Below are 13,503 nucleotides of genomic sequence, written 5' to 3' on the forward strand. Positions count from 1 at the left end.
TACTCAAGAATGCCTGTGTCATATTGTATAATTTTGATGAATATTATATAGCTGCCAAGATTTTGCATTATTACATGGCATTATTATGTGATCTTTTTTGCTGTTATGTCACCATGTGTCTTGTGATTGGGCATTAAATACATTAAAATCTGACTATGCCAGACACAAAGGAGACATGAAATACATTAAAATCTGACTATGCCAGACACACAGGAGACATTAAATACATTAAAATCTGACTATGCCAGACACACAGGAGACATTAAATACATTAAAATCTGACTATGCCAGACACACAGGAGACATTAAATACATTAAAATCTGACTATGCCAGACACACAGAAGACATGAAATACATTAAAATCTGACTATGCCAGACACACATGTGACATTAAATACATTAAAATCTTACTATGCCAGACACACAGGAGACATTAAATATATTAAAATCTGACTGTTCCAAGAGACCACACAATTATGTCTCTTATTATTATTATTTGTATCTAACATTAAAATAAAACTTGTACAATTATGTCCTTTAGGAATAGGTTGCATTTATACTGTGATGTCCACTAATGCAGGTAGAAGTGTGTGTCTGTGTATGTGTACACACCTGCATTAGTGGACATCACAAAAATAAATCACACACACACACACACACACACACACACACACACATATATATTTGTGTGTGTGTGTGATTGTACGTATGCTGATATGTAGGTCAGATGAGTTGTTTTGACATGTAGCCAATGCACATGCAAGTTGGCTATGCTATTAATAACTAAGATATCAGGCAGTATAGATACAATGAATTGTTTGTTATATATTTTTATTTAATGATTGGCATTACTTAACAGTCTCAGATATCACATAAAAAGAATATTTTACTAGCTTATTATACTATTTTTTGTTTCAATTCAAATTCATTTGTATTTTCACTCATGGTGCACATGAATAATTCTGGTGAGTTATGTAAAGGCATAATGTAAAATGTTGGATGATGTCATAATGTAACAATCAGTTGAATTCCTAATGAACATGTTGAATGATGTCATGATGTAAACAATTGGATGATGTCATGATGTAAAACATTGGTTGGCGTCATAATATTAAAAGTTAGATGATGTCATAATGAAAAGACACATCACCCTCATTGATGTTGTATACCTCTTGAAAAGGTCATCTATGGGAAAATGTTGTTCACTTACCTATGTTATGTGTCAAGGCACACAGTCAAAGCATATTATAAGTTCTTGCTTTTTGACAGGCGCTTTTAATGTTACAAGAGGCAGAGAAGCTGATAGCACTGAGGACAGAAACTCAGGAGGAACCGGACAAGGAGATTGAAGTCTATCAAGCAAAGCTACTCCGGCTTAGGGGAAAAGTAGGATCAATGAATTCTGCATTAAAAATATATAAAGTCTAATATTTAGCATCAAAACCTTTTGATCAGTGCTACATTTAGTGAGAATACAGTTTTGCACTATTGGGGTAGAAAGAAGATTCAGTAGAAACAGTTTTGTACTATTGGGGTAGAAAGACATTTTTCGTGACTGTCCCATGTATTCAGAAATTTTCAAATATGGTGAACATGAACTGCGACTGCAACACCGCAAAAACATCATGACATTTGAGATCAAGTTCTTAGTTCATAAACTGTATATCTGGGGTTTCCACGTTTCATGCAAATTATTTTTCCTGGTGAATATTTCTGTGAATGAAACTACTGATGCATAATTTGTATGCAGAGAGCTACCTTCCTGATGGTTCTTTTTTAATATTTTATGCATGGTTCAATTTCTTTATAAAAAAAAAAATCACATTTGAATGTTAGATCGTGTTTTTAAAGAAGAATTTGGTATTGCTTAGTTTGGCTTAATAAGTTGTATTTAAGCCTTTAGTATTTAGCAGATGCTGCAGGTATCTATCTTGGTGTGATTACCAAAGGGCTTGAATGTTAAACTATACTCTTAGAGAGAACACACAAGTTTTAGAAAGCAAAATGCGAATCAATGTTTAAAAGCTTGTCTAATTTTCTTCACATATTTGTGTAGCAAAAGAAAAGTTTTGCTACAATTACAGTGTCGGCATAGGTCAATTTTTTTATCAGAACAGGGCCAGGATATAACAAACAACATTTTTGCCATTTTTAAAACCTTTTTCTAATTCGCAAGCTGGATTTAAATGGGTGCAGAATAACCCTGATGTAAAAAGAAATTGTAAAATCTCCAGCTACACTAATAGAGAATTGAACAGCTGTAATGCACTACTGCATTGCTTTCCTTTCCTTGTGCACAAATTCACCATTCCAAACTAAATATTCACTTCTCCAGTTAGTGATAGGGGAACATGATCCCCGCCTGATTCCTCAGTCATAGCCAAGATATCAAATATCTTCCTCTTTTCCGTTGACTATTCTGTGAGCACACATGCATAACCAGTTCTGATCAATGGGCAGTGGGCAACTTTCTATCAGTAATCAGAAACTGGGTTTTGATTGATGGTCTGAATTAGGTCAATATTCCCCCTTTCTCTAGGTTATAGCTCAATCCCTATGGGGGATAATGAGTTGGGTTTTGAGCACCTGTCTGGGATAGAGGATCAGTCTGATATCCCTTCTTTGCTATATTTTTGTTTAATCCCTACAGGCTTTGAGGATCCCTACTACCTGGTAGTGAATCTATTTTTTCCCACATCACATCATGGGTCCCTCGGTGTTAGTTTTGATGTATGTTGGACACAGCAGGACATGGACTAGCCTTGTCTAATAAATAGGAAGCAGGCTGCCACTCATCTTCAAAATCACTGAGAAGGAGCATTGATTCCATTTGTGATGTAGGAAAGATAGTGAGGTTGGTACCATTACTCCCTCATGAGCTGTTATGGGATGACCAAAGCTCCATTTCAACATGTCCCTGGAGCGAATGGATTATTGATAAGTGGTAAAAAAGGTTTAACGCCTCCCTTCCCCAAACCTGTTCCACAAGCTTTTGGGGGATATGGACACTAAGATTCTCTTGTTGAAATGTTTTTCTGCTCACAGTCATTGACGGTTAAGAAGCTAGTGCAGAACTTTGTCTGGGGACAACAGACAGCAAAGAAATGTGGTTTGTCATTATGTTATGGTTTAGCTGCTGGCTTCCTTCTCTTTTAATCAGTTTCATTCCCCTGCTTTATCTCTTAAGTCTGCCCACTAATCACCTCCTTTTGGACTTGTCTCCTAACTCAAGGTTCGAACCCATATTACACAAGACTATCCTACTGATGAATTTTTGTCAGCATCCTTCAGTCTTTTGAAGAAGGAATCAGTGTTGTCAGCAGATCTTCAACACTTGTTGGAGTATGTGTCTTGACTTCAGTGGAGATGCTGCCTTTGAAATGTTCAAAGTCTTGTTGCACCACAACAAAAACTTGTTAAGGAAATAGCAACACTGGTTCTTGACCATGACTCTAATTTATTAAAAATGAACTAACAGGTACAACTTCCTTGTGATCAATAGATGAAACCTTCTCCGAAGTTTTTAAACAGCAATTTCAACTGCCACACAAGCAGTCCAAGTTCAAAAGTCTTTCTGCCCAACCTTCACTAGATCAGGTGGTTATTGAAGCCTTGACAGGAAGTCCTTTGACTCCCTCCACCCCCACACGGAAGGAGCCTTAGGGAGCCACACCCTTTCCTTGTGTCATCTTTTTCTTCCCAGCATCCCAATAGATCCTTTCCACTTCAGAGGATTGTTATTGACTTCATTTTCAAGAAACGTTTCCCCTATCACGGACCCACATTTCTTTTCACCAGTCCAGACTAGTTCAACTAGGGGAGGAGAGTGCAGGCAAGATGTTGGTAAATGATCAAAGTATGGGTTTCAATTCCTGGATCATTTTTTTGTTGAAGAAAGGCAGAAAGTTTCAACTCATTATTGACCTTTCTGCCTTAAACAGGTTCCACTGGAAAGAGCACTTCAAAATGGAGATTATGACCTTAAGAACATCATAAGGTCCTACAAACTGGGTGGTTTCAGTAGATCATTATGATGCATACCTTTACATCTCCATCTTCCTGCCTGGCAGGAAATATCTGATTTTGTCTCAGCCAGAAGTTATTTTAGTTTTAGGCTCCTTTGTGCTGCCTTGCCTCTGTCACCATTACCTTTACTAGCATGATGAGGATAATAGTTGCTTACTTGATGTGTTCAGGGAGCCCCATAAAGACTTTATTCATTTAGAGAAGGTAACTCAATTAGTTACAGAACTAATCTACCTTGAGGCCTTCTATCTGTTATGTACAATATATACAGTATATACAACATGATGTGAAGAGTCTGGCTTCACACTAAATAATTAAGTAATTTTAAAATTCAAACTATCAAGCCTGGAACACATTCACAGGCATCAGTGAAAACATAAACATATATAAAACATAAAATATAATCCTGCATTGAAAAATTCAGCTATGAAAATGATGAAAAATTACAGAAAAGCAGGTGATATTTTTGTACTAGAACTGTTCAGTTTTCTAAAGATTTCATCCATTTAAGACATTGATTGTGAAAAGATGAAATGCTAGGAGCCTGCCTTATGTCACTGGGAGTGTTGTTCCATACCAGTGGACCAGTATATTGAAATTTTTTTTTAAACAATTCCTTCTTTGGCCTTGGTATAATGTAATTTTTTCTTCTTATGGACCTTAAATTTGGAGTGCCATCAGCATCTCTTTGGTGAAAGATATTGCTTAGATAGACAGGAATGTCTTTTCTGGATACTTTATACATTTATTTGGTCTTTCCAAGAAATATTCTTTCATGTATTGTTAAAACCCTTATATTATTCATTGCATCCTGAAAATTGTCTATACTTTGATCTAAAATTAAATGGCAAGCCCTCTTTTGGAGTCTTAAAAGTGTTGTTATGTTTGAATTAGAGGTATTACCCCAAATTACATTACAGTAGTCCAGATATGGCTGAATATAACTTTTATAAAAGATGACCCTATACTGAAGAGGAATGTATGGTTTGATTTTCCTCAGTAGCCAAAGATAAGAGTTAACCTTTTTTGAAAAATGTTTAATGTGAATAGACCAAGTAAGATTGTTATCCACGAATACACCAAGAATTCTATCTTGAGAGGTCATATTGAGGCTCACATTGTCAAATAGAACCTGGAGTTTGTCGCTATCTAGACTTGCTCGTTTTTGTTGTGTTGTAACTAGTAGGGCTTTCGTTTTTTCTGTATTTATGATCATACTGTTTTCCTTGCACCATACTTGAAGTCTGTTGAGAGCATCTTGTAAGTTATTTTCAAGTACTGTTTTGGTTTTACCGATCTCAGACAGTGTAGTATCATCTGCATAGAGGTCAGTGGAAGAAATTGAAGTTCCAATCTTAAGAGGTAAATCGTTGATAAATAGTATGAATAACAGAGGCTTAAGGATAAAACCTTGTGGTACTCTACAATTAATATTTTTACTTTCAGAAAGTTGACCATTTAAAGATACTTTTTGCACTCTATCGGTTAAGTAAGAAGTAAACCAGTTTAGGGAGTTTTCACTGCATTGATAGATTTTTAGTTTTTCAAGCAAAATTTCATGGTCTGCAAGATCAAAAGCTTCATGAAAATCAACCATAATAGTGCCTACCATTTCTCCTTGATCTAATGCTTTCAGCCATTTATCAATCAAAGATACAAGTGCAGTTTCACATGAGTGATTCTGGCAAAAGCCAGACTGATTATCATGAATAAGATCATAAGTGTTTAAATAGTTGAGAAAAGAATCATGTACATGTTTTTCTAGTAATTTGAGAGACAAGGAAGGATAGAGATGGGTCTGTAGTTATTTGCATCATCTTTTGTTCCTGCTTTATGCAATGGTATAACCTTGGCAGTTTTCCATGTTCGTGGAAATTTATTAGACCTAATACTTTCATTGCAAATGAAAGCTTTACTCTCTACAATTGCAGGTGCAGCTACCTTTAGTAGCCTTGGTCCAATCATATCAAGTCCAGTAGCTTTACAACCATCCATTTTTTGAATATATTTCAACACAAATTCGGGACTTATTTCAGGAATTTTAAACTTTATATTGTTTGGTAGCTTTTTAGCACAAAAATGTTTGAGTTCCAGATGATCAGATGAAATTCTGGGTTCTTTAAGTTTTTCAGCAATTTGAACAAAAATGTTGTTAAAAATATTTGAGATGTCAGCTGGATTATCATCGTAAATGCCCTCATGATTGAGGGATAAAATTTCAGCTTTACTCTTGCATTTGCCTGCACCAAACCCTGTAAACACTTTCCAGATAGCTTTGGGATTATTTTGGTTTTCATCAAGCACTTTTTTATAGTGCGCTTCTAGTATTTTGAATAACCTAGCCCTCTTTTGATTCATGTTGACTTGTCTGGGTCTGATTGCCAACCTAGAGACATCTGATCTTATCCTTACTTACATTCTGTCCCACATAGTAATAATATGGCCTTGACTTCACTGTCAGCTTTTCTTTACCCTTCTCTCCTTGGAACTCTGAACATAGCTGTGGATATATTCCTCCTAGGGAGATTTCAGTAGCATACCTCAGGCATCAAGAAGGTACGCATACCCCTTCTGTTTGTTTGGATGTTGGGAACGTCCTCTTATGGGAAGAGTGGAGAATTCTATGTAATTGGTACAGTATGAAATGCTTTGATCTTCACTAATTATAGCTGCAGACTTTGTTCTCTTCCTTTTTGAGGAAGCAGAATGTTCTGTCTGTACCATTAAGGGCTATAAGGCTACCCTTTCTAACTCTCAAGTTCTCTAGGGGTTCTGCCATGAATCCTTATCTTTATGATCTCATCAGTGTTTTGAGCTTTAGAGACCAGTATGTCACTCTTTAATGCCTAGCTGTAACTTTTCATGAAGGTTTGAGTGAAGATTCCTTTCTAAGTTTTCATGTTCTCCTTAGCATCAGCAAGGAGCATGAGTGATGTCCATGCTTTTTCAGTAGAAATGGTTTGTTTATGGTTCAGTGGTGACTATGGTTTCGTTTCTCTTCTTTGACAACCCCTGTTTCTGGCTTAGAATCAGCCACCTTGAGTATCCCTTGTTCCTACTGTAATTCCCAGTCTCAGTCATATCTGTGCTAGAGTTGATCGTGATAGGCCCCTGTGTCCAGTTTGCTCATTAAAATTTTATCTGGTTTTATTGACAAGGATAAGTGAAGGTCAGAATCTTTTTTGTTTCTCCCTCTCAAGGGTCCCTATGATATTTTGCTGGCTACCATTTCAGGGTTGATTGTCCTTACTATTAAAAGGGCTTATCTGTCCTGCACAGGATTAAGATCACAAGATAAGGGCTATTGTTGTATCTTGGGCCAGCCGAATCACTATTCCTTGGATGATGCCAGGCAACCTGCCCTCTGACAATTTTGGTCTGTCATTTCATCCTTCTTTTTCCTTAAATCTTTGACACACCAAAGCAAAGGCAATTACTCACTAGATCCAGCTGTGACAGAACAACATGTGACAGAACAATCTACCAGCTTTCAAAAAATAAACACTTCTACAATAAGAGAAAAACGTTTTTCTTATTCCAAATTATTTTTGAGGCCATCACCCTCTCAACTGGTAAATTCAGTAATGTGTTAGTACTCTAGATCCTAAACTATGTAACAGAAAGCAGTGAAACTAACAAGTTTAGTAAACTCAACAAATAGTTCATTTCTCTGAGTTATGAAGTGAAAATTTAAGAAGAACTTGAAGTATTGTGAATTAAATCCAGAAAAATCCAAAAATGTCACGATCACAAGAGTAAAGAATAGAATTCCAATCATCGTGAATGTCTTGATGTATCATAATGATATGATCCAGAATGTCTTTGAAGTAGTCCTCAATAATCCAAAAATAGTATTTTAGACAAAAAATTAATGTAATTCCAAGGAATAATTTAAATAAATAATTATTCTATAATTAAATTTGAAAACAACTAAAAATTCATCATAGATTCCCAAAGACTAACATGATACAGGAATGATTAATTTGTTTATCAACCCTATATGTACATATTTCACTTGACCTATGTCACAACTTAGTATTTGTGAAATAAAAAAATCATCCTAATGGAAAATTACTTGGCCTATTGTTATTGCAAACATGACTGACCTTGAACTCTTGCTTTCTAAGCATTTTGTTTACTTAAATCATGACAAAGATCAGGTAGGTACAACATTCAGTAATGACAACAATCAAGTACACAATATAAATAATGATGTTCTCACAGTCAATATGCACCCCTGCCATATTCCCAGACAGTGCTGGTGGGATTTTGAGACTCAAAAAGTGTGTTCTGAGGTCCCAAGGGTGTCAGTGCATGTGACCAACAGATCGATTTGTCCAATTGAGAATGAGCTATCTTTTCATAACACCTGCAGAAAATGATTTGAAATTCAGATCTGAATAGAAGAAAATAACTTGTCTGTTTTCTTTAACCGATTCGGCCCCGATCCCGTCTGTAGGCGTGATGAGGCTGTACCCTACTTCAAAGCCCTGCAGCATCAAGGCCATTTAAGATAGATCAACATGGGTGGTATTTAAAAAAAGCAGATAGATATAGCTCTAAAATGATGTCAAATAATCTGGAAGTTCTAGTTGCACTACAAAATACAGAGAGAAAAAGCTCATTTTTTGGACCCGTTTTTTTTTCACCCAAAATTCGCTCAAGATCAGAATGCGATTTTGTGTCCGGATTTTAGACCTTTTGGCCTCAGATCTAAGGCATACTGGTCTTAACTGCACACAGACAGGTGAACCTTTGCAAAAACTAGGATAAGGTGGGCATTTGGAATAAATTGCGGTGTTCATACGAAAATGATGGGTCTATTAAGCAAAAAAAAAAAAAGAACCCCAACTTTTACCCTTCTGCTCATGCGCAAGCAAAATAACCAATGGAAATTGCTGTTTCTAATACAACTAGGCATTATTCTCATGGATAATCTGTTGAAAACCGCTGTATTACGGTGTATTCAGAAATAGCCCCCCAAATGTTGTTCCTACACACATTTCAGGCAAAAACGACAAAAACCTCTGGGGCCGAATGAGTTAAAGCATTTAATACACCTGCAAAGATAAAAAGTTGTTTGATTTAGCATTGTCAATTAACAACACCATACACACATGTGCAGACATGCATATAATTACAACCACACTAACATGTAATATATATTCGCCAAGTTTCTGTCTTTAAAATCCACTGGATGGCAAAATATATGATGCATTAGATGCAGTCTTTGCTGCTCTCATTACTTCAGGGATTGAAGGTACATTGGTTAGTTTTCATCTTTGCACTCACTGGAGACTGGATAGCACTTCAAACTTCCCTGCTGGATTCTCTGAGCAAATCCTGGTCAGAACTGAGTTGTTCCTGATGACCATAACATTAGCACTGTCAGTACTGTATCTGTTTGCCATTTATGTAATACATGAAATGGTGGTTGTTTTTACCTGACCTCCTTGCCTTTTAATTTGTTTCTATGACAATTTGCCTTACTACCTGCCCCAAGGATAGTTTTACATGAGCTTAAAACAGGACTGTTTGCCATTTATACATACTACATGTTATGGGCATATATTGAAGTGGTGCTTGTAAAAAGAAATTTGTTAGTTTGGTTTTTTTGTTGTTGAAGATTACCGAAAGTCATGTTTTGAAAAACATGACTGTGTCAGGGGTTTTGGGAGTAAAAAATTGTATTTTATAGCATGTCATGTCTTATTGCAGGTATGAATATGGCCACCTTGTTAGAAATATTGATATTGCTTCCCCTGTTGAATGGGTGATTATATCAGTATGTGGTTTTCACCAAGAGACTTTTTATGATAACTAGTTGGTCCTAGTTGAAGACGATGCTGATCTTAAATCCATTATCGCTGCTACTATGGTCATGTTATAAACTGTCTTGTCTCTACTCCTTTTGGATGGTCATTTTGGTTTTCACCAGTAAATTCCATATGATGTCTGATTGGTTCAAAATTGTAATTGGTACTAATCTTTCCAGGCAGTATGGCTACCTTGGCATCCTTCTTGGAAATCTTGTTATTGCTGAAGAATATCAGAGCTCACTGGATTCAACACTCAGGAGTTTAAACAAAGAAACATCTTTTCTTAGATTACTGGAAATTCTTTTTTTGTCATTATTGCATCAGTCTCTTTGAGGTACTCCTGTTTTTTTATATTTTTTTATGAATTTGAGCAAATAATATGACTAGTGCTAACATTTAGGCCTTGAAATGAAGATTTTAAAGCAGCAAATAATATGATTAGTGCTAACAATGAGGCATTTAAATGAAGATTCAGATAATATGACTAGTGCTAACATTTCGGCTTTGAAATGAAGATTCAGATAAAATGACTAGTGATAAGATTTAGGCCTTGAAATGAAGATTCAAATAAAATGACTAGTGCTAACATTTAGGCCTTGAAATGAAGATTTTGAAGCAGCAAATAATATGACTAGTGCTAACACTGAGGCCTTGAAGTGAAGATTCAAATAATATGACTAGTGCTAACATTTAGGCATTGAAATGAAGATTTTGAAGCAGCAAATAATATGACTAGTGCTAACAGTGAGGCCTTGAAATGAAGATTCAAATAATATGACTAGTGCTAACATCTAGGCCTTGAAATGAAGATTCAGATAATATGACTAGTGCTGAGTTTTAGGCCTTGAAATGAAGATTCAGATAATATGACCAGTGCTAACATTTAGGCCTTGAAATGAAGATTCAAATAATATGACTAGTGCTATCATTTAGGCCTTGAAATGAAGATTTTAAAGCAGCAAATAATATGACCAGTGCTAACATTTAGGTCTTGAAATGAAGGTTCAGATAATGTGACTGGTGCTAACATTTAGGCCATGAAATGAAGATTCAAATAGTATGACTGGTGATAAGATTTAGGCCTAGAAATGAAGATTCAAATAATATGACTGGTGAGGGGGTGCTCACCAGTTATTATGTACTTTTGGGAGAGGGGGCCCCGAGTGACCGAGTGGTCTAAAGCGCTCACCGTTCCGGATCACTGCCATCTCACCTCTGTCTGCTTGTGTTCGAGTCCAAGGCTCGGCTAGTGTGGGTACATGGGAAAGCCTGCCAGTAGCTTCTCGTGGGTCGGTGGTTCTTCCCTGGGTTTTCCAGGGTTCTTCCTCCACCAGTTATACTGGCCGCCATGTATAGCCTATCTTGTGCTGAAAAATGGCGTTAAAACCCTAGAACAACAACAACTTTTGGGAGAGTGACGTAAGTAAGGTGAAGTTATTTGCCTTTAAAACATGCATAGTAGTGGAGAGAATGTTGGCATATCTCTAAGCCACTTTAATGTAATGCGGCTGATATTTCTTTGGATGTTGTACTTTTGGACATTGTACATGATCTAAGCAAACTGCTAACTAAAATGACTGTTCCCTTGTCCTCCAAAAATCACCCCGAATTAGTATAAAGTACACTATCCATAGCAGCTATTAAAATAGGGAAAATGAATTTTGCAAGACTTGACAATGCCAGCTTCTGAAAGTGTAATGAATGAATTACCAAATATATAAAATGTAAAAAAAGTTATCAGCTCTTTTTTATACAATTTACCTCTGAAGTTCAGGAAGCGAAATGACCAAGTGGACCTTTGCACTTTTTTTGAAAGGTGCACATCTGAAGTAAGGCCAAGCTGTATTCTCTATAACCCATATTACACCCATCAATCATACACCAAAATAAAAGGAATTAAAGGTTCTTTGAACTATACCTAAGATATACAAGGTCTTTTTTAAATAGTCAGTATAACCAGTGAGGAAAGCCAAGGAAATTCTTTTCTTTAAAATTCTAACCCAATGTAAAATATGACTGGTGACAAGATCTAGGCCATGAAGTGAAGATTCAAATAATAGGACTGGTGACAAGATTTAGGCCATGAAATGAAGTTCAAAAATAGGACTGGTGATAAGACTTAGGCCATAAAATGAAGATTCAAATAATAGGACTGGTGATAAGATTTAGCCGTTGAAGTGAAGATTCAAATATGACTAGTGCTAATATTTAGGCTTTGAAGTGAAGATTCAAATAATATGACGCATGCTTGCAGTGAAGATTTTAAAGCAGCAAACTACAGTACTTATGTACATTTCCAGCCTTGTTCACCTGATTAATCAAAAAGCATTTAATATCAACAAATGAAATTTGGCAGGTATACCTAATTAGATTTTATGCTGTTACTCTAGTTATTCCATTGTATATATATTTATAATCTTTTTGGACTTTTTTAGGACAATTTGTAGGCATGGTTAAGTTAAAATCGTTTAAAATTTGGTATGCAAGTTTGTATGCATATGCAAAGTTCTAGAAAGAGTATCTGCATATTTTGAGCTAGCAAAGTAGCTCAAAATTTATCAAGAAAGTTCGTAATGTGAAAAACAATTTAATTTTTAACATTTAGTCCAAAACTGTTGGCTGACCATGCCAGCCAGAAGGACAGTTCTTGTTTTATGATCATGCATTTGACCAGTAAACACTGTGCTGTTGGGAATGTTGGATGTTCTGTGCACATTTGAAATGAGATTCTTGATAATTGTGAGAACACTCACTCAAACAGAGCCATATAAACATGCACCCTGAATCATGGTCATGAAATTGTTTTGTGCGTTCTCAATGACATGGTTAACACCCTGGTGATTAACACTTGGTCTAATACCATAAACATACATTTTTCAGTGTTCACAAAATACCCTACTCATATTTTAAAACAAACTTCACATTTAGTTTAGTTTTGAAGCAGGGTTTGTAATACCTAATTTATAGTTTTTATCTTCATCTATGCATTTTTAGAAATATGTCTAGATTTTTATGCCATTGTAAAATAAATTTTAATATTTTTAACTTTATAGACTTTTTTATCTGCATTGGAGGCATATTTGTTTTATAAACACAAATCTATTTATTGTATTCCACCTTCATCAGTTTCATAGGCGTCACATGGTAATGGGGGATCTTTTGTGATGAGAGGAGTTTGTGTCTTTATATCCTTCGATATCTTAGTCAACTTTCATTTCACTATTCTATTCATTTTTGGGGGAAAATCTTCCTAGGCCAGATACCTCATAGGTGACCCAAATGGCTACACATTGATCACCGATGCAGCCAGAATGCTTGGTCTGAAGCAACCAAAGACGCCACACAAGATGCGTATGCACTTGATAAAGTTACGTCTGGAATTCATTCTGACCTGGAAGATCCAAATGGACAGGTATGGCCACAGATTAAAATATTGTCTGTAGTCTGATTCTTGGATGTAATTTTGACAATGACAGTCATGATGACAGTATGTGATGGTAGGCAAATTTCCTATGGAGAAGTAGAAAATATGGCTTCCCATGCATGACATAGTTGACTTGGACAGGTCAGTAGTCTGATTATTTATCACTGTATTAGGTCATTATTAGGCATACCTCATTCATTTTAGTATCTTTTTTGGTGATTCCAGACCATTGT

The 13,503-nt window shown here is 35.9% G+C and overlaps 1 protein-coding gene across 2 annotated transcripts in view; it reads left to right on the plus strand.

Moving 5' to 3' along the window:
* LOC149804449 (adenylate cyclase type 10-like) overlaps positions 1 to 13,503 on the plus strand; it is a 175,717-nt gene that overhangs the window by 122,053 nt on the left and 40,161 nt on the right. Inside the window, exons 23-24 of one of the 2 annotated variants that reach the window (XM_089940570.1) lie at positions 1,271 to 1,387; positions 13,101 to 13,258. In XM_089940570.1, coding sequence (XP_089796696.1) covers positions 1,271 to 1,387; positions 13,101 to 13,258 — 275 coding nt within the window. The remainder of the gene's footprint in view (positions 1 to 1,270; positions 1,388 to 13,100; positions 13,259 to 13,503) is intronic. The other variant, XM_089940579.1, reaches the window with a different exon arrangement.

The sequence above is a fragment of the Sinohyriopsis cumingii genome, chromosome 2, assembly GCF_028554795.1.
Source record: "Sinohyriopsis cumingii isolate HCF-2022 chromosome 2, ASM2855479v2, whole genome shotgun sequence".
NCBI classification, from domain to species: domain Eukaryota; kingdom Metazoa; phylum Mollusca; class Bivalvia; order Unionida; family Unionidae; genus Sinohyriopsis; species Sinohyriopsis cumingii.